Source organism: Saimiri boliviensis, chromosome 18, assembly GCF_048565385.1.
Source record: "Saimiri boliviensis isolate mSaiBol1 chromosome 18, mSaiBol1.pri, whole genome shotgun sequence".
NCBI lineage: Eukaryota > Metazoa > Chordata > Mammalia > Primates > Cebidae > Saimiri > Saimiri boliviensis.
Genome location: NC_133466.1, coordinates 47,011,589 through 47,038,868, shown reverse-complemented (window position 1 = coordinate 47,038,868; position 27,280 = coordinate 47,011,589). Strand labels below are relative to the sequence as shown.

General features: G+C 40.3%; 1 protein-coding gene and 2 long non-coding RNA genes across 4 annotated transcripts in view; 2 read left to right on the top strand and 1 right to left on the bottom strand.

Moving 5' to 3' along the window:
• Positions 1–27,280, top strand: part of LOC141581980 (uncharacterized) — a 1,111,619-nt gene that overhangs the window by 605,093 nt on the left and 479,246 nt on the right. The window contains exons 12-14 of one of the 2 annotated variants that reach the window (XR_012514812.1): positions 600–710; positions 5,661–5,695; positions 6,721–6,808. This is a non-coding gene — a long non-coding RNA (uncharacterized LOC141581980). Of the gene's footprint in view, positions 1–599; positions 6,809–27,280 lie in introns of both variants that reach the window. The other variant, XR_012514811.1, reaches the window with a different exon arrangement.
• On the top strand, positions 8,860–20,562 carry LOC141581981 (uncharacterized). Its single transcript, XR_012514813.1, has 3 exons — positions 8,860–9,459; positions 13,767–13,868; positions 19,122–20,562. It is a non-coding gene; the product is annotated as an uncharacterized LOC141581981 (long non-coding RNA).
• Positions 17,471–26,729, bottom strand: LOC141581979 (tripartite motif-containing protein 43-like). The gene is made up of 7 exons (XM_074389205.1): positions 26,481–26,729; positions 23,881–24,295; positions 23,197–23,292; positions 20,855–21,085; positions 19,839–19,861; positions 19,210–19,307; positions 17,471–18,100 (listed from the first exon to the last, which is right to left on the bottom strand). The coding sequence occupies exons 2-7, from the start codon at positions 24,289–24,291 to the stop codon at positions 17,607–17,609; spliced, it is 1,353 nt and encodes a 450-aa protein (XP_074245306.1). The 5' UTR covers positions 24,292–24,295; positions 26,481–26,729; the 3' UTR covers positions 17,471–17,606.

Sequence of the window (27,280 nt, the reverse complement as noted above, 5' to 3'; positions counted from 1 at the left end):
GATAATGTTATGCAGAGTTACATTTGTTTGTTTTTGAACCGGAGTTTCACTCTTGTTGTGCTGGCTGGAGTGCAATGGCATGATCTCAGCTCACTGCAACCTCTGCCTCCTGGGTTCAAGCAATGCTCCTGCCTCAGCCTCCTGAGTACCTGGGATTACAGGCATGCAGCACCATGCCAAGCTAATTTTCTATTTTTAGTGGAGACAGGGTTTCTCCATGTCGGTAAGGCTGGTCTTGAACTCCCAACCTCAGGTGATCTACCCTCCTCAGCCTCCCAAAGTGTTGGGATTGGAGGCATGAGCCTTCATGCTGGAGTGCTATGTGCAATCTCAGCTAACTGCAACTTCTACCTCTAGGGTGCAAGTGATTCTTGTGCCTCAGCCTTTTGAGTTGGCTGGGATTACAGGCATGCAGCACCACGCCCGGCAAATTTTGTATTTTTAGTAGACAAAGAGTTTCTCCATGTTGGTCAGGCTGCTCTCCAACTACAAACCTCAGGTGATCCACGCACCTTAGCCTCCCAAAATACTGGAATTACATGCATGAGCCACCACACCTGGCTGGGAGTTAAATATTTTACCATCTTTTTTTCTTTCAGAATTTGGATTGGTAACATGGAAAAGACACTTCTCACCTGCCTGAAATGCCCTTCATTATCTTCTTCTAGTTGCACGGGCTCTGGAACAGCCCTTACAGTGCTCCCACAAAGGTAAGTATAACATTTTAATGTAGTCCCTTGCTTTTTTTTTTTCTTTTTTGTGCCTATAGGGATTAGCATACATGTATGTGAAAATATAAAAAGAGTACAGATAGGCACCTGTAACTAGTTTTCTGTTGCTACCTATTAACGCATTATAACAAGTTAGTGGTTTGAAACCACAGAAATCAGGAAAGATTGGGTTCTCTGATCAGGGTCTTAGGAGGCTGAAATCCAGTTATGGGCTGCCTTGTGTTTTTCATCCAGAGATCAGGCTACTCTTCCAAGTTTACTACAGATGTATCGGCAGAATTCCTCTTCTTGTGGGTGGAGGACTGAGATCCCTTTTTCAGTGCTCCTGGCTCTCAGCCAGGAGACACCCTGACTCCAGAGGCCACCTGCATTCTTTCTCACTTTTCCCATCTTCCAACCAACAACAGCCCATGGAATTCTTCTGCAGCTCCTATCCTCTCTCTGACTTTTTTTTTTCCTACCCACTAGAGAAATCTCTGACACTGAGGGAGTGATGTGATTAGATCTGGTGCACTCAGGAAAGCACAGCCTTTGTATTAGTCTGTTCTTGCAGTGTATAATTAATGACCTGGGTGATTTATAAAGAAAGAAGTTTAATCAGATCATGGTTCTGTGGGCTGTGCAGGCTTCTGCTTCTGGGGAGGCCTCAGGAAACTTACAATCATGGTGGAAGTGGAAGCAGGCACAATCTTCACATGGCCAATGGGGGAGAGAGAGAGAGAGGAGCAGGGGGAAGTGCTACATACTTTTAAGCAACTAGATCTCATGGAAACTCTCATGCAATGGCACTTGGGGGATGGTGCTGAGCCATTAGAAACCTTCCCCATGATCCAATAACCTCCTGCCAGGTCCCACCTCTAACACTCAGGATTATAATTCAACATGAGATTTTGGTGGGGACACAGAGCCAAACCATATCACTCTTTAAAGTCATATGACTGCCATGTAACAATGTAATCACAGGAATGTCTTATCAGCTTAACAGGTTCCAGAGATAAGGGTACAGCATGTTTGGAGACCATTTTAGAAATTCTACCTATCACAGTTTAACTTCTATTCCCCAGACATTCACATCCCTCACAGATGCAAAATACATTCACCCTTTCACCTAAGGTTTCCAAGTTTCGTGTCATGAATGCATTAGTTCAAAGTGAAAAATGTCATGTAGCTCTAATCTGATCAAAAGTTTAAAATCTCATTGAAATCATCTACACCAAGTGTGAATGAGGCTTCTGAGGGTGTCCATTAAGTACGGATTCTTTTTTGTTTTTGTTTTTGAAAGTGAGTCTTGGTCTGTGACCCATGCTGGAGTGCAGGGGTGTGATCTTGGTTTACTGCAACTTCTGCCTCCTGGGTTCAAGCGATTCTCCTGCCTCAGCCTCTTGAGTAGCTGAGATTACAGGCATGCACCACTGGATTCAGCTAATTGTTTTGTATTTTTAGTAGAGAAGGGGTTTTGCCCTGTTAACCAGGCTAGTCTGAAACTCCTGACCTCAGGGGATCCATCCCCCTAGGCCTCTCAAAGTACTAGGATTACAGGCATGAGCCACCGTGCCTGGCCCAAATACAGATCCTTGATATAATTCCCTTACCTCTGTTGACCTGTGAAACTGAACAAACAGCTTATCTGTCCTCAATGTGCACTGGTGGGACAGTCACAGAGTAACGACGCTAGTGATTCTTGTTCAAAAAGAGGGAAAGTGGAGGGAACCAAGTCACTGATCCAAAACCATTTTGAAATGGGGCTGAGCAAAGTCCAGCAGGAATTTCTTGATTGGGCTCCTCAGCCTGGATCTAACCCTCTGTGACAGGGGGCTTTGTCTCTGGGCTCTGCATATTTTTCTATCATTATTGAAAACATTTTATTTTTCTTCTTCCCCCACTCTTTTGGTTCTTCCCCTTTCTCCTCATGGCGGCATCCTCCACTTAATCCTTGTTGCATCATCCCAGCAGAATTGGTCAGATATTGCTGGTGTCATGGTCCTGACCATCTCCACAAGGGGCTGTCCTTGTGAGCCCGTGCTCCTCTTCACTGTCCTCACCTCTCGCAGTCATGATTCCTTTCAGCTGCCCTGGCTGGCTTAGGAGAAAACCTAAGACTATGGAGTCCCAGAACCATTCTCTGCCCTCTCTATCTCCAGGAGAGGAAGAAAATAACAGGGATCTTCATGGAGCAGTGACTCACATGAGGGCCTGGACTCTCCAGCAGTTAGAGCAGAAGAAAGTTTTTGAAGAAGAATGGAGGAGCTGAGAGCCCAGGCCGGGAAAGCAGGGTTGTGTGAAATGCTATTCAATCCTACGTGCTCCCTGCCCCAATCTAGCAGCTAGTGAATGACAGCTGACCGAGTATAAACACCAGGACTATAGAACTGTGATAAAGGGTTTGTCCAAAGAAAGGGGCTTTTACTCTTTTTGTTATCACAGTGGACATTGCTGTTTTTCATCTAAAGTTTCTGAAAGGCAGCAGTGAGCTTCTGGAGGGTGAGTTACCTGCTCTGCACAGGGAGGCTGAGGCCAAGGCTTGTGTGGGATCTGCTGCCACCAAGTGGTGAGGGAGGGAGCCTGGGAGAGTCTCAGTCTTTCTGGGCTTCAGGTTCCTCATCGGCAAGGTAGGGGCTTTTTGTACCTCTCCGAGGTCACTTCCTGCTCTGTTTTCTCTGCATCTCTGAGGAATTGAGATGGTTTTCAATACTGCCTGGGACCTTCAGCTGAGACCTGACTCTGTGTGTCTCCTGCAGAAGGCTGAGCTGAGTCTACACACTGGAATCCCAGAGATCAGGGAACAGGTGGAATAAAGAAACTCAGCAGGTTTAGGGGATGAGAATAATCCCCAAAGGACAAGCCATTGGTAGATGAAAACCAAAGAATGGGAGAATAAGGGAAAACTGGGACAGAAGCCTGAAGGGAAATGGGCACTGCCTGTGATCATTTAAATTCTCAAGGAGCAGCATGAGCTGAGCAGTGGGGACTGGGAAACTTACTCCACGGGAATCTCCTGCCTCTGGCCAGAGAGGCATAGGGTAGATCAGAGCTGGTTTATAGTGACGGGCAGCTTCAACTCCAGGAGCGGGAGGATGTGACCGTGAGCCCCCACCCCAGACCCAGGAGCCTCGACCTCGGGGCTGCCGTAGCAGTGGATGCTCTTCAGGTCAGTGTGGGTTAGAGGGAATAACCGTGCTTGGAGAAAGGTTGGAGATGTTCATTCTTAATCAAACATCTCTGTCCTGGGTCAGGTGCCAGAGTAAGTGTCCCTTGCTTGTATATGAAACAGTAATACTTATACTATTCTTCTGCATCTTCAGTTGAGGGAAGTTTCCCATAAATATTTATTATTTACTTTTCTTTATATTGGCTAAGCACTTGTGATTCAGGTATTTAATGTCTCTAAAAAAACACAAGCCAGTGAGTGGAAGAACACACACAGATCATTTCAACAAGATACGGTAGTTCTACCCAACTGAGGTGTTGTGGCAGCCTGGAAGATGGGAGGGTATGTCAGAGGACATTGCTCCTAATGACAGGGGGAGGTGTAAGAGAACATTTTCAGATTGGCTGGGTGCAGTGGCTCACGCCTATAATCTGAGCACTTTGTGAGGCTGAGGTGGGTGGATCACAAGATCAAGAGATTGAGACTATCCTGGTCAACATGAAATGGTAGACCATTTCTACTGAAAATACAAAAAAATTAGCTGGGTATTGTGGTGTGCGCCTGTAGTCCCAGCTACTCGGGAGGCTGAGGCAGGAGAATTGCTTGAACCCAGGAGGCAGAGGTTGCAGTGAGCTGAGATCATGCCATTGCACTCCAGCCTGGGTAACTAGAGCGACACTCCACCTCCAAAAACAAAAAATATTCAGAACAGGCTTGTCTTCCTTCAAGCTCCCACAGGAGAGGATCCTGGGGCCGCGATGGTGTAGGGCAGGCGCCTCTTTAGGGAAGGGGATTTGCAGCATTCTGAGAGAAAGAGCATCCTTACAAGACATAGGGAACAGAAATGTAGGTGAAAGAGTCGGAGGTTTCTAATCAGTTTTATTCAGTCATGGATGAACACTGCTGAGAGGCCTCTCTGTGCTGGGCCCTTAGCTAAGAACCATGATCACAGAGGTGAGTAAAATAGGATCCCAGCTTTCACACAATTCTCAGTCTAGTGACTGGTGATTGATGAGAAGTGTAGTGATGGTGGGTTCATCGAAACCAGTGGCTGATGCCGCATGGGATGACCTCAGTGGATGGCCTGGGCCAGTGACCCTGGACTTCAGCCATATTTCAGCATCTCGAGGTGCAGTATACCAATACCTCTGCTGCATGTTGAGTCAAAGCAGTTAACACAGCCAAGGTATTCAGCCAAGGTATCACACTGGTGATATCAGTAGCTATTGACTGTTTCCAGCTGGGGAAACAAAGAAGTAAATTTAGTAAGTCTTCTAAATTTGTCCTTGCCATAATGATAAATAACTTTATCTTGATAATGAATTATATACTGGCAAATTAATTATAATTTGCCATAATGAGAAATAACTTTATGCTGAGTACTGCCGACACACAAGCCCTTGAGGACACATGCCTGAGGATTCTGATGAAGATAATGATGTCCAAATATGTACACATTTGGACCTACAGTTCAGCTTTGAAACAGTGGAAGACCCAGTTTCAAATTCAAGGTTGCTTTGAGTAGAATCTCACTTTACCTCTCTTTGCATGGCAATGGGGCCAATCTTCCCTAAGCTGTACCTTACAAGAAAAGTAATACTGGTAAGATTTCAGAGTTCAGCAGACAGAGGTAAGTATTTTAGTGCCAATGATTGAGATCTACTCTAACAGTGTCCAATATTATTAAATTCTTATCTTCAGATAATTTAAAATAAAATATTTAACACTAAACTTTAGCCTCGATGACAAAAGAATTTAATCAAATTTTTATTGTTCCACAGCATCCTGTATATATCCCATATTTATTTAAAACTCTGTAAGTATGCCACTGGTCAGAAAAATGTTTTTTCACATATGTATTTATATTATTGAATACTATTTTGTAGTTCATGAGAGGTATTTGGGGAATAATAAAGAGCCACACACTGTTAATCTACTTAGCTCAATTAAATACATTGCTCCACAGAGGAACATATGTCTAAATCAATCATATTCATAGTCAAACCATTTTATAGATTTGTTACCTACTATTTTAAGTAGTATTAAAAGTGTCACTAACTAGATATATCTTATGTCTTTTGTAATTATGAGCTGCTTAAGAACATGAACACATACTTACTTATTTGCACATTTTATATTGCCTCTCACACTGCTTGTTGTTTATAAAAAATCTGCTGCAATTAAAAAGTTAATAAAAACAATAAAATAAAAGTGGTTTAAATTCAAAAGACAATCATAAGTTCTATCTGACATAATAAAAAGGAGGCCAGGTGCAGTGGCTCATGCCTATAATCCCAGCACTTTGGGAGGCTGAGGCGGGTGGATCACGAGGTCAAGAGATCAAGATCATCCTGGTCAACATGGTAAAAACCCATCTCTACTAAAAATACAAAAATTAGCTGGGCATGGTGGCACAGCCTGTAGTCCCCGCTACTCGGGAGGCTGAGGCAGGAGAATTACTTAAACCCAGGAGGCAGAGGTTTCAGTGAGCCGAGATCATGCCATTGCACTCCAGCCTGGGTAACAAGAGTGAAACTCTGTCTCAAAAAAACAAAATAATAATAATAATAATAATAATAATAAGGAGAAGTTATCTAAACAGTATATGTAACAAAAGCATTTTTGTTGTTGTTATTGTTGTTGTTGTTGTTTTGCTACATAAGTAAGAAAACTTCCCAAGACACACAAAGTGGATTTGAACAAATTGAAAATAAATGCTATACCCTTGGATAGGAAGACTCCAAAAAATAACGTTGCTCTTGTTCAAGTCGACTGACAAATTTATAATTTATTCACTATGCTCCCTGGAAAATAATTAATACATCCCAACCATTGCCACAGGACTTGCAGTGCTTCACTGAGGGAGAAGACTTCCACACCTACTGAGCTGAACCTGGCCACCTTTGGCAACCGGCTTTGGCCAAAAAAAGTAAGAAAAATTGATTTGTACCATTTTGCAGAGAAACTTGAAGAGTTTCATTGTGGTTTGGCCATGCTTTTCTCCAACATCTGCTTCAAAACTGAGATGGAAACTTTATCCCACATTGTGGTTTCAGAATGAATGTCAAAGCTAATATAGATGTTAAGATGAGATTAGTAGATCATCTGTTACTACAGAAGAAAGCGCTGATAGTTGGGAAATTGTTGCATGGAGGTTCATTGTAATCTCTACTTCATATGTGCATTTGGAAAATTTTAAAAGAACATGTTTGCAAAACGCTAAAAATGAACCAGTATGACATGTTGTCATTAGAAAGATATCAATGATTTAATCTAAAATATTATTCTAGCCCTAAAAAGTCCTTCATTTAAATTGAGGAAAACACTTGATTATCAAATCAAACTTGAACCTATTTTTGTATAATGTATATGTCTATGTGCAAATTAATAATTTAAGAGAAAATATTACATATGCATATTTTAAACACTAAATATAGCTCAGGCCACGCAAAGAGAATGTCTCATTTATTCTTTAAAATTCTGTCTGTTATATATGGTTTTCTCTAGTCTCTAAAACCTCAGATGTCTATATAGAGTAGGGTTTGATTTAAAAACAAGTTATGTACATCAATTTTTATTTGGCTACAAAAGCTTACTATATTTAGGAACAATCCAGAATTGCAAGTTGGTTTATTGAATGTATTTTTCACTTTCTTCCCTCTACTTTTAATGTGGTGCATTATCCTGTAAATTACATTCAGATTATCATCTCCTTAAGTTTATAAAATGTTTTTCAAAATAAAAGTAAAAAAAATAACAATTGTACAGTTTCTTTTTAAGATACAAACTTCATGAAACATTATGTTTTTTGATAAGCATGATATCAGCAACATATTTGGTTGAGAATGAAAGGCAAAGCTTTACAGAAACAGGAATATCTGAGTCAAAATTTTCCATAATTTGTTTTTATGTATTATATTTCACAAAATGCATGTAACTGGATTAGTTCTGCAATAGATTAAATTTGTTTTCTCACAAAATAGAACTTAAACAAAAGCAGGTGCTGTTTTCTGATGGAACACTATGAACCTATTTCCATAATGAGTTTTACAGACACATAAATCTTCAATTTACATTCTGCATTTTATAAAAGTTGCCTGCTACTAAAACCTTCAGGAAAACTACAAATTTTAAATTGGTTGTTAATTTGAGGGTCTTTGAACATTTAGACATTAAAAGATAACTTTAAATTCCATAGCATTTACAGACAAGAAGAGCATGCTATTTTTAAAAATTATTTAAACACTTTTCAAAGAAAATTGTTTCATTAATTTTTTAAATATTTATTTTAATATTTATCATCAGATAATACCTCAACACCTTACCATGAAATTTAATTATATGAGTTAAATAAAATACAATTTGACATTTAATGCTCACATTGAACTTATATCTGTTCCCATAGAGAACTATACACCTTATGTATTATATTGCAAAAACATTAACAATGGAAACATATTCATGTTGCTTAAAATAGTCTTGTATACACTAACCTGAATTTTTATTAATACATCAAATGAAATAAAATAGTCTCAAGTACAATTTAATATATATCTTTAGTTTTACATTTTATGTATCACAGAATGGTGCAGTAAAGTATGAAAAATATATTGAGCTGCTATCTAGGAGACTAGAATAATTAAATAGTCCTGTGTCCTAAATAATCAAACTACTCTGAAAGCATATTTGTTTTTTATTAGTGTCACATTTCTGTGTAATATTTAAATTTCCTTGAAAGCCAAAGTAAATAATTTAAAGCATATCCTAATTATAAACATAAAATTGAACAATGTCAAGGTATAATTTAAAAATTTAGAACAGATTTTAAATAACAGTTGTAGATATTAACAGAAATATGGAATCAGTTGCCTTTAATACTGGACTTTTAATTTTACATATTTTTTCTCGAGTTCAAAGTAGAAAATATGATGGAAGGGTCACAGGATCCTTAGGGTGTCACTTTTCTAGCTCAGAACCAGCCACCTTTCCATCTGTGGCCGGTAGCATCTTTGCTTGAGCTCTTTTCAGGTCACGGGGCTGGTTCCATCCACTAGGCCCAGCAGGCTGTGCTTGGCTCATGCTAGCAGCTCAGATTCTGTGCCTGCCAAGAGTGAGCAAGGCATAGAGCAGTGAGGTGTGTGTAAGCCAGTGTGGGTTCTGGCCACTGCTCACAGCCAGGTGTGCCAACTGTGGCAGAGTGGGCAGCTCTAGGCCCTGGCACAGGTGCTGGCACCCAGTGAGGCTGTGGCTGGACCAGGTGTATTAAAATTATCTTCCACTGTGGGTGCCAGGCAGCTTGGAGACACCAGACACTGCAGAGCCTCGAAGAGTGTCAGCCCTGGCTTGGGGAGCACCTAGGTCTAGGCTTCCAAAAGGGCCACTGCTCTGCTCTCTTCTCTCCTTTTAGTGATGAGTAGGGCCATGTTTCATCCCCGTTTGTGTTATAGCTCTTTCAGTCCCATCATTTGGCAGGTCCTGAGTTTTTGTTCAACGTCCAAGTAGAATGAGTGGAAAACTGGAAGGTGAGCATGACAGAGAGAAGCTTCACTGAGCAACAAAACAGCTCACCAGAGATCCAAAGTGAGTAACTCTTTCTTGCAGCTGGTAGTGCCGATGTCTGTGTGAGTCTGGCTGAGTCTGGGGTTTTTATATGCTCAGAAGGGAGGAATTGAGTGCTGATTGATCAATAGGTGGCCGTGGATGAGCCAAAAAAAGCACCATAAGTTCTCACTCCAAGCCACAGACTCCACCTGGAACTGGTAACCCATCCCTGGCTTGAAGGTTGAGTTTCAACAGGGACCCACCCTTTGTGCCCAAGAACCTGTCTGCCTGCCATCTGCATTCAGTACAACTCAACCACTCTGTTTTCACAGAGGAGAACTTGCAACCCTGTGCCAAGCTGCCATTAGCCCCTTCCAGTCTCCCTCCTGTGCTCCTTGGCACCCCAAATCTGGAAGACACCAAGGCAGTGGTGGGGGATATTGTCAGTGCTGTCTTTAGTATGTGCACAACTGGCTGGGTTGCAACAGCACTCGGGCTTGACCACAGCTTTCCTCCAAAATTATTGCAGGTGCCAAGGGAAAGGCAGAGTCCAGGGAGTAAGAACAGAGACATCCGAGCCACTTGGGGGAGAGGCGCTTCCTGGTCCCCAAGAGTGCAGGGATCCTGAGTCTGGAGCTGCAGCTGGATAGCTGCAGCTGTGTCCCTGAGCCTAGCTCTTCTGCCTCACCAACTCAGCAGGGGGCAGGCTTCCCACCTGTTCCTGGCTCCCGCTGGCTCCATGGAGTGTGCAGCCCTGGCTGTGCCTCCCCCACTGCAGCTGGCACCCCCACAGAGGCTGCTCCAGATAGACCACCACTGCCATCAGAGGCAATTCTTTTAAAAACTACATTTTATTTAATGAATGATATTAAACACAAATAGCTAATTTTAGAAATATTGTGTTTTCCATGTTATAGTTACCCAGTGACTATGGAAATTAAATATGTATTACAAACTGGAAGTGAGAAAATCAAGACATAAAATTTTGTTTGTTTAGCCCATTGAAAATAAAAGTCAGAATATGCTTCAGTAAGGCTACCTGTGAATTAAAAAAACATAATTATTACAACAATCTATTATGGTTATTCCTTAAGTGATTCCTAGAAGTGACAATAATTCATGCTCTTAAGCTAATGATTTCATTTTTTTCTCACAGATTAAATATAAGCATATATATTTATAGCCAATTTAAAATATTTTTGACATGTGAAGTAGAGCATGGCATCAATGATGATACCAATAAGAAATTAAAATATAGCATATTATATTAAAAGTTGCTGTTTATAAACATGTTGTATTATTGGTATGTCATTTGCACATTTTTTTCTCAACAAGTCTTGCTATGACCATGAAGACAGAAAGCACTGTAGCTATAGCAAACAGAAAGATATTTAATAAAGGAATTTAGAAACAGCTCTTATAAAACAGCTGTTTTATAGAAAAGCTGAGGAAGAAAAAGCCAAGGAAATCTGCCAGTGACTTCTAGAAGATCAAAATTGTTTAGTTAACATGGGAAGTAGTCATTGATTTTCTCAGACTTCTGCAGCACTAGTGGGAGTATTTTGATAGACAATGTCCACAGTCACTAGCAAAACCTTATGTCTGTCATATGCATGTCCTGTCCCATGTGATTCTTTGCTGCACCCACGTGAACAGGAGTGATACTTGCTTCTGTTATCCCCTCCAATGCTTTTGTTAATGCCTTGTATTTGTGGAATACAATCTAAAATTCTGCTGGCAGGAATTATGAAGAAATAGATGTTCTGGGCTTCTAGTCTCTACGACACTGGGAAAAGAATACACAGAAAATTTATTATTGAGTGGCTAAAAGACAAAATGAAACAAACTCAAAATAGTTTTTAAGGTTTATACCTTTTAAAACAATTACATGGGACCTTAAAGATACTCTACCTAAGCAATACAATCTCCATTGCAGGGTATTAATCAACACACTTAACTATGTAGTCTCTTCAAGGAAGCTCAACCATATCTGAAAAAGAAAGAATTGCAGTCCATATATATAATTGTTATTAGAGAACCTTTGTTTTTGTTCTTGAGAAAAATCTGAGAATTCTCTCTTCTGTGTTATTCTTGTCTCTTGTTTATAGTTGTCTCTATTTGTATATGCATAGTGAGAGTTAGAGCTACAAATAAGTATATATACCTAAGATCTTTATGGATTTGTGCATTGTAGACATTTTGTGCAAATCAAATGATACAATATGTGGTTCTTTGTGTCTTGTTTCTGGCATTTCACATAATTTATCCAAGGCATTCATATTGTAAACAATGTGTTTTACTCACCTATTTAAACTAAATTGGGGTAGAAGAATAAAGTGCTGAATATCTCAGTTACTGAACTCATTAGAGCTCTTAGTTTTCTCTTGAAGTCTGATCTAGATGGGTAGATCCAAGTATATGGCTGATTATGTCTCTAAATCCTAATCATTCATTACTTTTCAGAAAACCTCAAACAAAAGCATTTTGGGAAATTCCTCCCACCATCTGTAGACCAGACAGTTATTATTACACACTCTAAGAATATTATGCTAGCTCCTCATAATATCCAACAAATTCTCATTCAATTTGTAGATATTACTATGAAACTGTACATTCTAAAATGGTAAGGCCAGAATTGGTCTTATTTGCCTCTATATTCTCACTTTCTAATGCAATTCTTAGAACATAATACATACTACATGTGCAGCTAACAAATATATGAACAAATAAAAGACCTAATATAAAGAAATATTGCATTGAAGTTTCCAAGAACATAATGAATGAAAATTCTAAGTGATGAATGCCAACAAAATCAAGAAATAGATTGAATGCCAGATTCACAGTCTAAGAAAATATCATTATGTTTAGGTTTTAAATAATTACAACAAAATTTTATTTCATAGTGCTGATTTTGAAACTTTTCCTGGATCTTCAATTTATTAAAAAAAGATAAAGTGATAGGGAAGGAGAAAATAAAACTTAAAATGAGGAGGCTACCATCACTTAAACTATCATATGTTCGATGGTTTGGCTCCTTTCTGTGAAATCCCATGTTGAAACTGATCTCCAGTTTGTCAGTGTTGAGAGGTAGGGCCTACTCCGAGATGTTTGGGTCATGGGAATGCCTTCATGTTTTTGGGCTGAGATGGGGTTGTGAAGTTTAGCTTCAGCAGGAATGATTATGTTTCTGAGAGAGCAAGTTGTTTTTAAAAAAATCTGTCTTCCTGGTTTCTCTCTCTTGCTTTCTCTCTCATCACATAATGTCTCTGAACCTGCCTGCTTCTTCTCCACTTCCTGGAATAAATGAACTCTACCAGAGTCCCTCACCAGGTCCATCTGCCCAATCTTAGACTTTCAGTAGCCAGGATTGTGGGCATTGACTTCTTTCTATTACAAAATACCTAACCTCAGGAATTCTGTTATAGAAACACAAAGTGTAATAAACCAATGTATATAGTAAATTACAAAGTAAAAGGCAGTATAAATTACTTATGGAATGGATAGTACAAAATCTATTTACATTTGAAAGAATAATCTAGTAGATAGAGAATGCAGATTTTTATAGTAAAATGAGATACCCATGTCTCAGAAAGAGAGAGAGAGAGAGAGAGAGAGAGTTAGAAAGTAGTAAAATAATTTTCAGCATAGTTTGCAGAATAAAGGTGGACTGAAATATGAACACGTCTTCAAAAAAAAAGAAAGCGAATAAAATTTTGGAGCATATTCATAAAATAAATGTGGACTTAAATGTGAAGACATTATAAAATCTATAATATTCTCAACCCCAGGAAATCAGGGTTCATTTCTCACAGATAATCAGTCATGTGAAGTCCTTCATTGAACCTGTTAAGCTAAGAGCCAGATCTCCCTAATCTATGGAAGTTTATTTAAAGCTTATTTGACAGGCATCACTGAACAAAAGGAAAGTTGAGTCCTGAGTGGGTGCACAACTGGGTGATTGGGAAAAATGTTGAAGCCAGAACATATGGGTTCAGTCCTTTATACTTCATATTCCCAGTGTCCTCAGACAGCCTCATTAAGTCTCCCATTTTTCTGTGGCTCCACTATAAACTGGCTGGGGTGTCTGCCTCACATACTCTGAGGGTGACTGAGAACCACCATGGCTCTCCAAACTAAGACTAGGAGACACAGCAAGGCTTAGGAGCCTAGGGGAGCAGCCTGTGGTGTCATTTGAGATGTTCTGGGAGCTGAAAAGTAGCATTGTGTCACAACTCTACAAATTGAGGACAACATACAGGAAGGTGATTCACAGGCTAAAGCCCAAGTCCTAGATTGTGAATCCCTTAGCCGAGACCTTCAGCATTTTCTGCTTTCTTTTGAGGCAGGTTGGAGAGCTCCAGTGATCCTTGAGATCTGTGACTGCTGCATGTCACGATCATGGCATCTTAGAACCCTGAGTGTGAGAACCAATGAAACCTCCGTCCCAGGTGATATGCAAATGTGTCCTTTCTCTAATCAATCTTCTAATGCAAATGTTAGAAGTTTTAAAGAACTTTGTTAAATTTTTTAATTTTTTAAAATTTACTTTAGGTTCTAGGGTCCATGTGCAGATCATGCAGGGTTGTTGCATAGGTGCATACTATATGTGGCATTTCTCCCCATGTTATCCCTCCCCACACTCCCTACCCCCTGCTGTCCCTCCCCTCGCCTCCCCCAACTGCCCCCAGTGTGTGATGCTCCTCTCCCTGAGTTACATGTTTGCATTGTTCAACACCCGCCTGTGAGTGAGAACATGTGGTGTTTCGTTTTCTGTTCTTGTGTCAATTTGCTAAGAATGATGGTTTCTAGATTCATCCAAGTCCCTACAAAGGACATGAACTCATTGTTTTTCATGGCAGTGTGGTATTCCATGGTGCATATGTGCCACATTTTCTTTGTCCAGTCTATCATTGATGAGCATTTGGGTTGGTTCCAGGTCTTTGCTATTGTACACAGGGCAGCAATGAATACACATGTGCATGTGTCTTTATAGTAGAACGATTTATAGTTCTTTGGGTTTTAAAATGCTTTTTCTGGCACTTTCACTTACTGCTATCTTAAACCTGGGTTCTCTCTCAATGATTTGCTCTTTTTTTCCTTGCCTCCTCATAAGTTTCTGTTATTTCTCTTATTCCCATTTATTTGCTTTTTTTTTTGGCTGAACTACCTTTACAGTTTCTCTGTCTTATAGCTGTTTGTTTAAGTAAATTTTAACCATTTTGCAAGGTACTGATCCAATTATTTTATATAGGTGCAGGATATGTGTGTGTGTGTGTGTGTGTGTGTGTGTGTGTACACACACAATTACTGTGTATATATCAACACTATATAATGTAAATATACGCATAACACACCCATGGAGTCCACATCCACACACATTGCTTTGAGAAAGGCACTTTGTTCTGGGAATGAGGCTTATAAGCAGTGGGTGTGGGAATCAAAGTGAGGCAGTTTAACTTCAAGACATCGCTCTAAACCATGACACCATATTACTCTCAGCTGTCTTTTTCACTTTGGATACTGATATACAACAGACACTTCATGCTAATTCCGGGAAATGATCATTTTGAAATGTGCAGGAAATGTTGCCTGTTCCCTTCTTTATCTGGATCCCTTCTTCACTATGACTTTGCTTTTTCTCACCTAGGATTACTTTTCTGACACATGCATGGGTACATCCCATTAAAGTAAGAGAGTTGTACTTTGTGTAAGGCACTGACAGAATCTCTCTTTCTCCATATACACCTGAACGTGACTGTCCTCTTTCTCCGTTCCAATTGTTTAACCCCAAATACCTTTTACCTTTTCAGATGTCACAAGGATGTGACTGAGTAGTTTCAAGGGCATCCACTTTTGCTTCCTCCTCCTACCTTTGAATCCTGCATCTGCATTGCTGGGTCTCAGGCCAAAGAGGAAACCCTTGTTTCCCATTCCAGGATATTTTGATGACCAACTTTTCTTATGTTGTGAATTTGAAGGACAAGGGCAGATAATGAGAAATGGATAGACAGGGACCTGTGTTCTGAGACCTGGGCCAGAGGACTGATGGAGGTGGAGAAGAATCTCAGTGATTCTGGCAGGCATCATGGATCACTAAGGGCCAGAGGAGTGGAACATATGGGCACAGGGTGAGAGGCCTGTGACAGGACACAGCCTATCTCCTTCACAGCAGAATGTTAATAGGCATTAGATTTTAATAAACAGAGAACATATCTCTGAGTCAGCATCAAAAATTTCTACAGTCCAGAAGAAGGAATAGCCACAGCACCTAACCTCACCTTCCCTTGTGAGTATGGGAGTCACAGGGCAGTGAGAATGGAACAGCGTTTATCTGAGGTTAAAGCCAATGCTTCTCTCTCTTTAGTCCACACTTACAGTAAGGTCCATTGGATGCCGTGGCTACAAGTTTCTGAACTTCTGGCTTTTGAAGGAAAGACTTTCTCACCCTCTGTGCTGAAGGTATTCTATGTATTATGAAATCTGGTTAGTGGCTCTTACCATCAAGAAATCTTGAAAAGTACAAGGCACTCAGAAGGCCTACATTAATAGTTTCCAGCCACTTAGAGACATCAGAGGGGTTCCTGCCAAGGGTGCACTGACCTTTTTCATCTCACTGTCCTAGAGTTAGTGGGTCTGTCTCTGGTCATCTTGAAGGAGATGGATCATCCTTCACTCCCTCTACTTCAGTATCTTGTGCATCTTCCTCAATGGTTTTGCCATGTTGTTTTCATAATGATTGTCCAGTTGATACTAAATCTTGAAAAAAAATTCCAAAAGAATATTTAATTCTTTTTTGGTCTCAATTGTCAATTGCCCTTTTACACGAATCTGGGGCAGATCTAAAGGGCTTCTTAGAGCTCATGTTTTATAGGACCACAGTCTCTGGATGTAGATCCTCAATGTCCACTTCTTAAAGATACATTCCATCCCACATTCTCTTCCTATGATGTAACTTCAAGACTGCTACTGTTGAATGTTCTAGTCCCTTTACTTTGTGTAGTGTTGTGACTATAGCTGATGTTTTACTCTAGCATAATAACACCTCTCCTGACTCTGTGGGAATCTTCACTGTGGAACGGTAACTACCATGCTGTGAGCAAGCCCAAGTGGCTACGTGAAGAGGCCCTTTGAATATATTCGAGGTAACAGCCCCAACTGAGGAACCCCAGACATCAGTCAGGATCATCTGCTAGACTGGGAGTGGAACATCTGTTGCCATTATTTAATTGGTGATCATGAAAATGACCATGTGGTAGGTAGACAGACTCAGTTGACTCACTAGAATCTGGGTTTTTATCAGAACTGGGTTTTGCTTGTTTTCTTTTTTCCTGACACTAATGTGTTCCCACTGTAACATGAGGTGATGATGATGTCTCAGGTCTAGGTTATCAGTGAGAATTCACAATCTGTGTGAATTTTAAGTATAAACACATTTTAAAGCAGACAGTGTGCTCCTCTGTCTATTTTCCCCTGGGTGATGCTGTTTGCTTTTTTAAACAGCTACAGAAGTCAATGTGGGTTAAACCTTTTGGGTTCTAGCTCAGGCATTGCTGGCAAGTTCTCAGAGAAGCAAGGCTCCTCAGGCTGCACCATTTGGCCCATGTCTGCAGATGGCTGTTCTATCTAGGTTTTTGTAAGTTCACTCTGATGTTCACACAGTGATAAAAATCACTTAATAATGCATTTCTCAGAATGTGTTTTTGTCACCATAGGACACATGCCTGTTAAATCCTCATTTTTGCCCAAAGATTCAGTGACAATTTAGGTGTAAAATAAATGTTCCCCCTAAAGTGATGAGGTGCAGACTTTATTGTATCAATAGGAGGGAGCTCCCACACTTGCAAATGAATTGTACAAAATCCTGTCTGTCCATGGTGTGCAAATTATGTTCCTGCCTGAGATCATTCAGCTGGAATCACACACCCACATATTTCCAGAATTCCATCCAATAAATTCACAAAGCAGTTGAAAATCACAATATACACTTTAGGTAATGGGCCATTAGAGATTATTTTAATTGTAGAAAAGCATACAAAACTATTTTGCATTTTACATATTTTTTATTTAACTGTAATAAAGTGACACTAAAACAGAAAAAAAGCCCGAACAGTATGATTCCTTTGCTTGAACAGTGAAGGACTCCCTTGTACATGCAGTTCCCAAACAGTCAGCTTTCTTTATCTTAATCATCTGTGGCCAGTGTAAAAGACAGGCCTGACAGGGAAATTTAAGGAGCCATCCGGGTAACGCCATATGAGGGAATTCTTGGCTACATTCAAAAAACTCAGATTTCCACTTTCAAAATCAAGAAACACACCAACCCGGCCCAGAGGTTTCTCTACATAGTGAGGAAGCATTGGAGAGCTGGTCAAGAGACGGAAATGATGATTCACCTTCACACATAAAAGAAGAAATATGTCCACAGATGTAATCATGGTGCCATTATTCCTTATCTGGGAGTCCTTACAGACACCCAGAGCCCAGTCCCAAGAGTCGTCCACATCCAGCTCCCAATAGTGTTTCCCAGAGGAGAAGCCCTGGGCTCCCCATGCAGCAAAATAGTCAGGTCTGTCAGAATTCACAGATCCACCTTCCCGTTCAGGTCTAAACATCCAACTTCTCACATCCTCAAACAGGCTGATATTGTGATTGCTTACTTCATAATTGAAGGAAATTTCCACTGTAGAAAAAAGAGAATGTTCCAGTGAAAAGCAGCTTCTACATTCTTAGGTTCAGATAAGAAAGAGACTCTCACTAGAAACCACAGGTCAAGATTAAAAGGCAACTTTTGTCTGGAAAAATGTTGGAATCAGAGGGTGTTAGGATATCTGCATAAGTACATGGCTAAACTACAAGGACCACAATTTCTATAAACTCAAAAATATAAGGGGAGGATTGTCATGCCTAAGTCTAGTCAGCTACTTCTTATAACAACGGAAAAACTGGAAGCTCTTGCACTGCATCCAAGTCCATGGCAATAAAATATATGTGCATTTCCTCTTCCCTGTCAGGGAAGAGCAGGAGGCTGGGGACAGGAGACGAGGTGGGGAGCCATTCTTACACCTAAATAAATTATCACTTTGCCAGAAATATGATCTGCCACTTAAGTAAGCAAATTCATACTTAAAGAGAAAATCTGAATCCATCTTCTGGAAAGTGCAGATTCCTTGCAGGAATTATCTGACTTTCATGCTGGATTTCAGCACAGACTTCTTTTATCTGCCTGATTGATCATGATCTGTCCTGGAGTTCTATCTAAGGGCTCATCAACCACCAAATCACTTTCCTATTGTTTGCAGATTCTCAGATTTGCATTGTTATTTAAGTTACTCATGGGTGTTTTGGTTGATTAAAAGGCACATGATTAAAATTACAAATGCTATGAAACTTCACCTGAAGTTTACTTAAAAAAAAAAAAAAAAAACACTGTCACCAAATCACAATCATTAACAGCACTTAATTTGAAGTTGAAATGTCCTGAATTAACTCAGTTCTGTATACCTCATGTAATACTTGTATACATGAAATTTTGTCAGAGAATGTTTCTAGGTCCTAAGGAGCCATTCTGCATGTTTTATGTTTTTCTAAGTAATATGTTATATGGCTGATTCTTATTACATTTTACCAGCTTTTAGTTTAGTCTGTTTGATGATAGTGAAACTATAAATATAAAGACTTATTCACAAACTAGTTTCTTCCAGATGAAATATCATTACACTAGGAAAACTGCCCATAGAAACCATACTTGAAGACATTACATACTGATCCCAGCAAGACGGCGACACTCACCTCGGAAGCGGTTGAGCCTGTGCACCAGTCCAGTGATGGGCCCTGCAGTTAACTCTGGATTCACAGGCTGGGGCATGTGCAGCAGCACGGACTCGCTCCTGCAAGGAAGCAGGTGCAGTTGGTTAACCTTTCTGGTGTCTGTGTTTAAGAAATAGATTCCAACAGGAAATCCTTCATTCAAACCCACTTCTGATATTGCCATGTAACTCCACAATCCTAGGATGGGTTTATGGCTCTCTTAGGGAATCTTTCTAAGGATTCACTCCATTTCTAACCTACTACCACTGAAAGATAATTGCCTCTCTCTCTATCTGCCACCAAATAGTTTGTTTCTAATTATGATTCTGAATCTTAAAATTAGGCAACTATATCCTAGTAACTTCTGCATTGAACTCTTCAAAACATTACCCCCTGAGTCACTTGGGAAAGTAAGAAAAGATTAAAATCTGATACAGGGCATAAGAAAACATATTCAACATAACACACGAACACCTGAGTACACACACATACACACACAATCACACTGACACATTATGTTAACAAATTATGTTTTCACTTTGTTGAAAACAGCTTGATGTTTTTCATAGCACACCTTGTGCTTCGGCCTGCAATGATGACCAAAAACATACCTTGCCATGATGTCTCCCAAATCCTGTAAAGAGAGAGAGAAAAAAGATACTTCTTTAGAAAGTTGTTATTCTGGCTGGGTGTAGTGGCTCATATCTGTATTTCCAACGCTTTGGGAGGCCAAGGTGAATGGATCACCTGAGGACAGGAGATCCTGACTAGCCTGGCCAACATGGCAAAACCTCATCTCTGATAAAAATACAAAAAAAGTAACTGGGTGTCATGGTGCATGCCTGTAGTCCCAGCTACTGGGGAGGGTGTGGCAGGAGAATTGCTTGAACACAGGAGGTAGAGGTTGCAGTGAGTTGAGATTAGGCCACTGCACTCAGACTGGGTGACAGAACAACACTCTGTCTCAAAAGAAGGAAGCAAATGAACACACAAGTTGTTAGATTCTACCTGTCTAGTCTTTAGGTTTTGAAAACTTTCGAAGTACTACGTACTATCACTGCAGGTCTTTTAAAATGTATTCTCATTTCTCACATTAATACCAGTAAGACCAATTGACAGAATCTGTTTCGGATAAATTCAGGACCCTGGATCTGAGTGAGAGAGAAAGGTTGAGTAGTGACTGTGCATTGCTGCAGCTGTCTACAATGTGGTCTTTTTCAGGGCTAGTTCCTGAGGGGTAATGTGGCTCAAGTCAAGGGCATTTCAAACCTAGGACTGCCCAAAAAAAGGAAGAAGGAAATGTTAGTTTCTTCATAATTTCTATGTATCATCCAACATAGATAAAAATATTATTTTCACATGAATGTTTTCTCTTCCAGAGTTTTAATGAAATGAACTGGAGAAGAAAGCTTGAGGTGGAAAATGTTCTATGGAAATCTATCTGCACAACTCCCTAAAGCTTTGTTTCTATGATTAGGTTAGGAGTTGTAGTTTATCTCTATAACTAGGTGGGAATGTCTATCACCATCAATGCAGGAGATGAAGTATGTCTTTGGTACCCAATGAAAAGCAAAGATGTAAATGTCAGCTAATATGAAGTGTCTCAAGGGACATCCTCAGTTCTTACCTGGAGCAGCTCCACATCTGGTTTATGACACATTTCCATTAGTTCCCGATACATTTCTTTCAAGTGCTTCTTCTTTTGATGCATGTTGATGCAACTTCTCTGGAGTTGTGGAAATATCTCTTCGTGTTCCTTGCCCAGTCTCTCTAAATGTTGTTTTTCTTCCTTATGGAGAACTGGATGCACCTTCATATACTCAACCCTGATCATCTGTGCACGAAGAAGGGCATAGACCTGGAGAGACATGGATTTTGTAGGTTACATACCCAGGTCGACTTCCACCTCACAGAACCCACTAATTCATCCTGACCTTTCCTTCGTTTAATTTTCATTCTTTACAAACACTAGGATAAGTTAAAAAGATCTTCCTTAGGGGAGACCAGGATGGTTGAAAGGAAGCTTCTCTAGAGTGCAGCTCCCACTGAGTGAGACACAGAACCAGAGCGATATCCACAGTCCACCCATCTGACAAAGGGCTAATACCCAGAATCTACAAAGAACTAAAACAGATTTACAGGAAAAAAACCAACAAACCCATCCAACAGTGGGCAAAGGATATGAACAGATACATTTCAAAAGAAGATATATGTGAGGCCAAGAAACATGAAAAATGCTCATCATCACTGGGCATTAGAGAAATGCAAACCAAAACCACATTGAGATACCACCTCACATCAGTTAGAATGGCGATCATTAAAAAATCAGGAGACAACAGATGCTGGAGAGGATGTGGAGAAATAGGAATGCTTTTACACTGTTGATGGGAGTGTAAATTAGTTCAACCATTGTGGAAGACAGTGTGGCAATTCCTCAAGGATCTAGAAATAGAAATTCCACTTGACCCAGCAATCTCATTACTCGGTGTATACCTAAAGGACTAGAAATCATTCTATTATAAAGACACATGCACACATGTGTTCATTGCAGCCCTGTGTACAATAGCAAAGACCTGAAACCAACCCAAATGCCCATTGATGATAGACTGGACAAAGAAAATGTAGCACATATACACTATGGAATACTATGCAGCTATAAAAAATGATGAGTTTGTGTCCTTTGTTGGGACATGGATGAACCTGGAAACCATCATTCTCAAAAAACTGACACAAGAACAGAAAATCAAACACCACATGTTCTCACTCATAGGTGGATGTTGAACAATGAGAACATTTGGACACAGAGATGGGAGCATCACACACTGAGGTCCATTGTGGGTGCTGAGGGGAATAGTGGGAGGGAAGGTAGGAGGGATAACGTGGGGAGAAATGTCAGTTATAGGTGATGGGGGGATGGGGGCAACAAACCACCTTGCCATGAATGTACCTATGCAACAATCTTCCATGACCTGCACATGTACCCCAGAACCTAAAAAAAGACCTTCCTTCAAAATGTTTATAATTCATCAATTCTTGAACACCTGCATAAAAGCCCTTTAGATTTAAATGTTTAAATATATGTCCTCTCAAATCTGAAATACCACTAGAAAACAAGTAAAATTTATCATTGATTGTTAAATCATCATCAACAATATATATATTTGTTACTCAATTAGTCTGTAGTCTCAAATCTTTGTCCTTCACAGCCTAAACAGTCATTCTTAGTAAATGTTGTCAGTATATTCTAATCAGGGTCAGAAGCCATCACACAAAAAAGATCTCAATAAACATTGTAGCCCCCATCTCTGAAACTGACCACCTCTGCTCTGTCTCCTCCCTTCTTCTGTCTAAAGCTACAGTCTCGCCTCACCATTCTAAGAACATGAATCCCCATTCCATTGTGTTTCTCCTCCCAATATTGACAAACTGTTCTCTCACTCCCCTCGTCATTTTCGTTTCTTCTCCTCAGCTTTTCATCATGTTACATTTTCTCCTACTCAAACAGGCATCATGGTCTGGGTCCTTTGCTATCAGATTTCACTAGCACAGGCATAGTTCTTAAATTACTGTTTCCACCCACTTTTTTCCCTAGGAGCAACATCATATTTACCGCTAAATGCCTTTATTTCTCATTTATGTATTATTTAATCCGTATTACATAATTCATCTCATACAGAAACCTCTGCCTGAAATACTGATTAATTTTAAGCACATACTGGCCTCTCAGAATTTACATATATATATATATATTTATATATGTAAATATACATATATATATATTTACTTATCTGAAAAACATTTCCAGAACACCTGAAAATTGTTATGCTGAACAGTCAGGTTGTTTCCCAGGCTATAAATAAACATATGACAAAATCTGGCATATGAGAATTTCAACTCAAGTGGCTAATATAAATGTTCTCGGCATGCCTGTCTCAAACATGTCCTGAAGACACATGATCTCATACTTACACTCCAGAGCATGCTTGTTTTTTCCTCCTCACTTAGATTTCTCTGATTTTCTTGAATTTTTTCCCATAAAATCCTCATTTGCTTTAAGAGCTTCTCCTGCAAAAGAATTATGAGGGTGAGCAACAGAAAATCAAATACCATAGATTCCATACTCTGAGTGAGATACGCAGGCAAGGGTTAAAATGTATGAACAGACTAGAGAGAGGAAAATAAACCAAGTTTTTTCACTGCTCATCCTCGGTATTTTCAAATCTGAGGTTTCAGATGTATAACAGTTTAGGGAACTGGTGAGTGAAGATTTCTTGTAACCTAGGTAATGATCAGTGAAACACCCTTCCACTATGCTGGCCGCCTGCTTTTGTCATTTGTCCAGTAAGATTAAATACATTTCCAAAATGTATTTTCTTTGTTCTTGTAGTTTTGGTAGCTTTTCGATGCCTTTAGTGTTATACTATAGAGTCAAAGTAATAGTGACATTCACTTAATCACCCTCTTTTTGGGTGCAGGCTTTGTGAAGGCAGGTATAGTTGCATATTGAATTCAAAATTTCATCATTGGTACCTCCAAAAGCACCTGGCACTCAGTAAAGGATGGAGTGATCACCACAATGGTTCTCATCTCCCTTCTCATCTCTTTAACTCCTCCACCCTCCAGCCTGCAGGTGATCCCAGCACTGTGTCTTACCCGGTGTTCTTCAGCTGCCCCTTCAATGGGACAGTGTTTGTGAGCCCCGTGCTCCTGAGAGTTAGAGCACAGTGAGCAGAGCAGACTCTTGTCCGTGGCACAGAACATCTTCTTTGTTTCCCTATGGATCCCACATAGTTGTGTCTCAGAGCTCAGGAATTGCCAGACACTGGCTTTCCTGGCAATCGTCACTAAATTCTTCAGAAAAATGTTAGTTTTGAAATCCTTTTGGTGTGATGGTTCCCTGCACGCAGGGCAGTTGGCAGGACTTTGGGCTTCTTCCCAGGAAAGGCAGAGGCAAGGTCTACAGAAGCTGTGCCCACAGCCTATGGTGACAGGGTCTACCAGGTAGTTCAGGCAGATGACACAGGTGAGTTCCTTCTGGAAGGCCTGTGGGAAGTCTGAGTCCATTTTCCTGAGGGAAGAAAACCACAAGAATTTAATCTTCTGCCCTGGAGAGACAAAGATCCAAGCAAAGTTTCAATCAGGTTGTGATCAAATAACATCTTTTTTTTTTTTTTTCTAGAGAATTGGCTTTCATTTGCAATGACCGAGATAGGACAAATAGAAAACTGAGGCACTAAGAGCCATCAACCTCTGTAGAAAAATGTGATTGTTCTCCAATCAACGCACAACCAGCTTTCCAAACCCAACTCTTTTGCACAGAAGAATGTCAGTTTTTTGAGGTGTTAGTGTCCACCAAGTTACTTGGGCTTCTAGGATTTAATCAAGCTATCAACTCATGGGGTAGTTACACTCTAAATTGCCAGGGACTGGTTTGGAGAGGGGATGCTAACTAAGCTCTTCTACTCTCATCGTTTGATTTAACTGTAACAAGGATCCCTCAGAGTTGTCCAGAGGGCCCCTGCTTGAAAATAAAGCAGAGGTCATTCTTTGTCCAAAATCAGGCAAAGCTAGCCTTTACACTCCAAGGCAAAACAAACCAAGGTAAAGGTACTTCTCCAAGATAGAACAAACAATCATTTTTTAGGCTGCTGTGTTCATTCAATCAACAAAAACTTTGTGGCATGTTTACTATTCCTGGACTGTCTGTTAGTTTGGGGATATATTGATAAAATATAGAAGGGTATACAGAGGATAGAAATGTTTTCTAAGCCCTTTGGAAGCATTGTCATTACTCTTTCACACAGTCAGAAAAATGGTATCATGCAGTAATAAAAGGCACTAGACAGTAAGGTGGTGTTTTAAATGGAAGGGGTGGGGGAAGAAAACATAGGCCAGGCAAGGTAGCTCAAACTTGTAATCCTAGCATTTTGGGAGACCAAGTCAGGCAGATTTTTTGAGCTCAGTTCTAGACTGGGCGACATGATGGCAAAGTGTCTAGATCAGCCTGTCTCTAAAAACACACACACACAGCCGGGCCTGGTGGTTTATGCCTGTAATCCAAGCACTTTGGAGGCCAAGGCAGGTGGATCACTTGAGGTCGGGAGTTCAAGACCAGCCTGACCAACATGGTGAAACCCCATCTTTAAACACACACACACACACACACACACACACACACACTATATAGATTATATATGTAAAGCCCAACATGGTGGTCCATGCCTGTAGTCCCATCTACTTTGGGGGATGAGGCTGAAGAATTGCTTGAGGTATTAAGTAGAGCCAGTAGTGAGGATTATTTCCACCACTGCACTCTAGGCTGTGTGTCCCTGTCTAAAACAAAGAAAGAGACAAAGAAAGGAAAAATCTAAAATCCTGGTTTCTACACAGTATAAATACAGAAACCCTCTATTTCTGATATTTCTGCATAGTTGCCCGTGAGACTTTCCTACATGGATAGCCATTTCTGGCTTTCTCCCACAGAGGAACTGAGGTTTCTGAAGAGACTTTTACCGTGTTTTAGAAAAAAATGTTTGCCCAAATCATTCAAAGCACTCTACCTATGTACAGGCATACATTGCAACATAGGCACATTTTCCCTAGTAGAGTAGAATACAACACATTTTTACACATAGATTACAACACTCCTAACCCATTTACAGAGTCTTCAGAGATTAAAGAATTACTAGATATTTGGAAACTACTGCAAAATGATTATAATCTATAAAACAACTAAAAAATACGTTAAGTAAAAAATTAATCATAACATTAATTTGAGGATCATGCAGCAAGACAGATGACAAAAATGTTTAATTTGTAAATAGGTTAAATGGAGCTTGTAAACCTATGGGTTATGTTTAAAATAATTTAAAAAAAGAAATGGAGCTGTTTTTAAAACTCAGAAAATGACGAGAGATCGAGACCATCCTGGTCAACATGGTGAAACCCCGTCTCTACTAAAAATACAAAAAATTAGCTGGGCATAGTGGCGCCTGCCTGTAATCCCAGCTACTCAGGAGGCTGAGGCAGGAGAATTGCCTGAGCCCAGGAGGCGGAGGTTGCGGTGAGCCGAGATCGCGCCATTGCACTCCAGCCTGGGTAACAAGAGTGAAACTCCGTCTCAAAAAAAAAAAAAAAAAAAAAAAAAAAAAAAAAAAAAAAAAAAATCTAAGTTTGCAGATAAAGTCCCCAAATTTTGTTTGTTTTGGTTTGTAACCTAATAGCAGCTCCTACTCTGGAAAGTGTACACTTACCTCAGAAATAGATCTACGTTCTCACCAAAGCTTGCTGTCCAAAAAGATGAAGTCAGCTCAGGGATCAGGGTCTCACGGCGCAGTGGCGGTAGCTGTTGGAAGTCTCCAAGGCCAGTTGCAAAGCCACTCTGTGGGTGCTGGAGAAGAATGAGCTTGGCTCCTGCGGTGTCCTTTTATACGTCTCTGAAGACCACACCCCTTTCCTCTAATTGGATTTCAGAGGGCGTAGGTGGGTGTTAACACAGTTGATTAAGTTTCTTCAAAACAAAAGGTTTTTTTTTTTTTTTTTTTTCTTAATGACGTTTCGCTGTGTCGCCCAGGCTGGAGTGCCGCGAAGCTATCGCAGTTCACTGAAACCTCCGCCTCTGAAGTGCAAGCAATTGTCCTGCCTCAGCCTCCCAAGTAGCTGGGATTACAGGTGTCCGCTGCCAGGCCTGGCTAACTTTTTTTTTGCATTTTTAGTAGGAGGGGGTTTCACTATGTTGGCTAGATTTATCTGGAATTCCTGACCTCAAGTGATCTGCCTGCCTTGGACTACAAAAGTGCTGGAATTGCAGCCTGAGCCACAGCCCCCAGCAATTCACTTTTATGGTAATGTAAGAATTTAATCTAAGGCTACTCCTGGCCGCCCGACTCCAGAAGGAATATTTCTCCTTCTCCTTGTGCTACAGATGAAGCCTTCCAAGGGCCTCTCAGCAGCCGTGGGACATACGATTCCCTCCTATATTACCTGGCTCTGCTCATCCCAGCTCAAGGGTTATAGGGAGAAAGTCTAGAAAGCTCTAGCCAGGTGCAGTGGC

Bases quoted from the DNA above. Each gene is read 5' to 3' on its own strand.
- LOC141581979 (XM_074389205.1), bottom strand. From the start codon at position 24,291: ATGGACTCAGACTTCCCACAGGCCTTCCAGAAGGAACTCACCTGTGTC. The intron at 23,293-23,880 runs GTAAGACACAGT...ATTCTTTTGCAG, and splicing joins GGGCAGCTGAAGAACACCGG to GAGAAGCTCTTAAAGCAAAT. The intron at 18,101-19,209 runs GTGAGTGTCGCC...TTTTTTCTACAG, and splicing joins CAGGCTCAACCGCTTCCGAG to TGGAAATTTCCTTCAATTAT.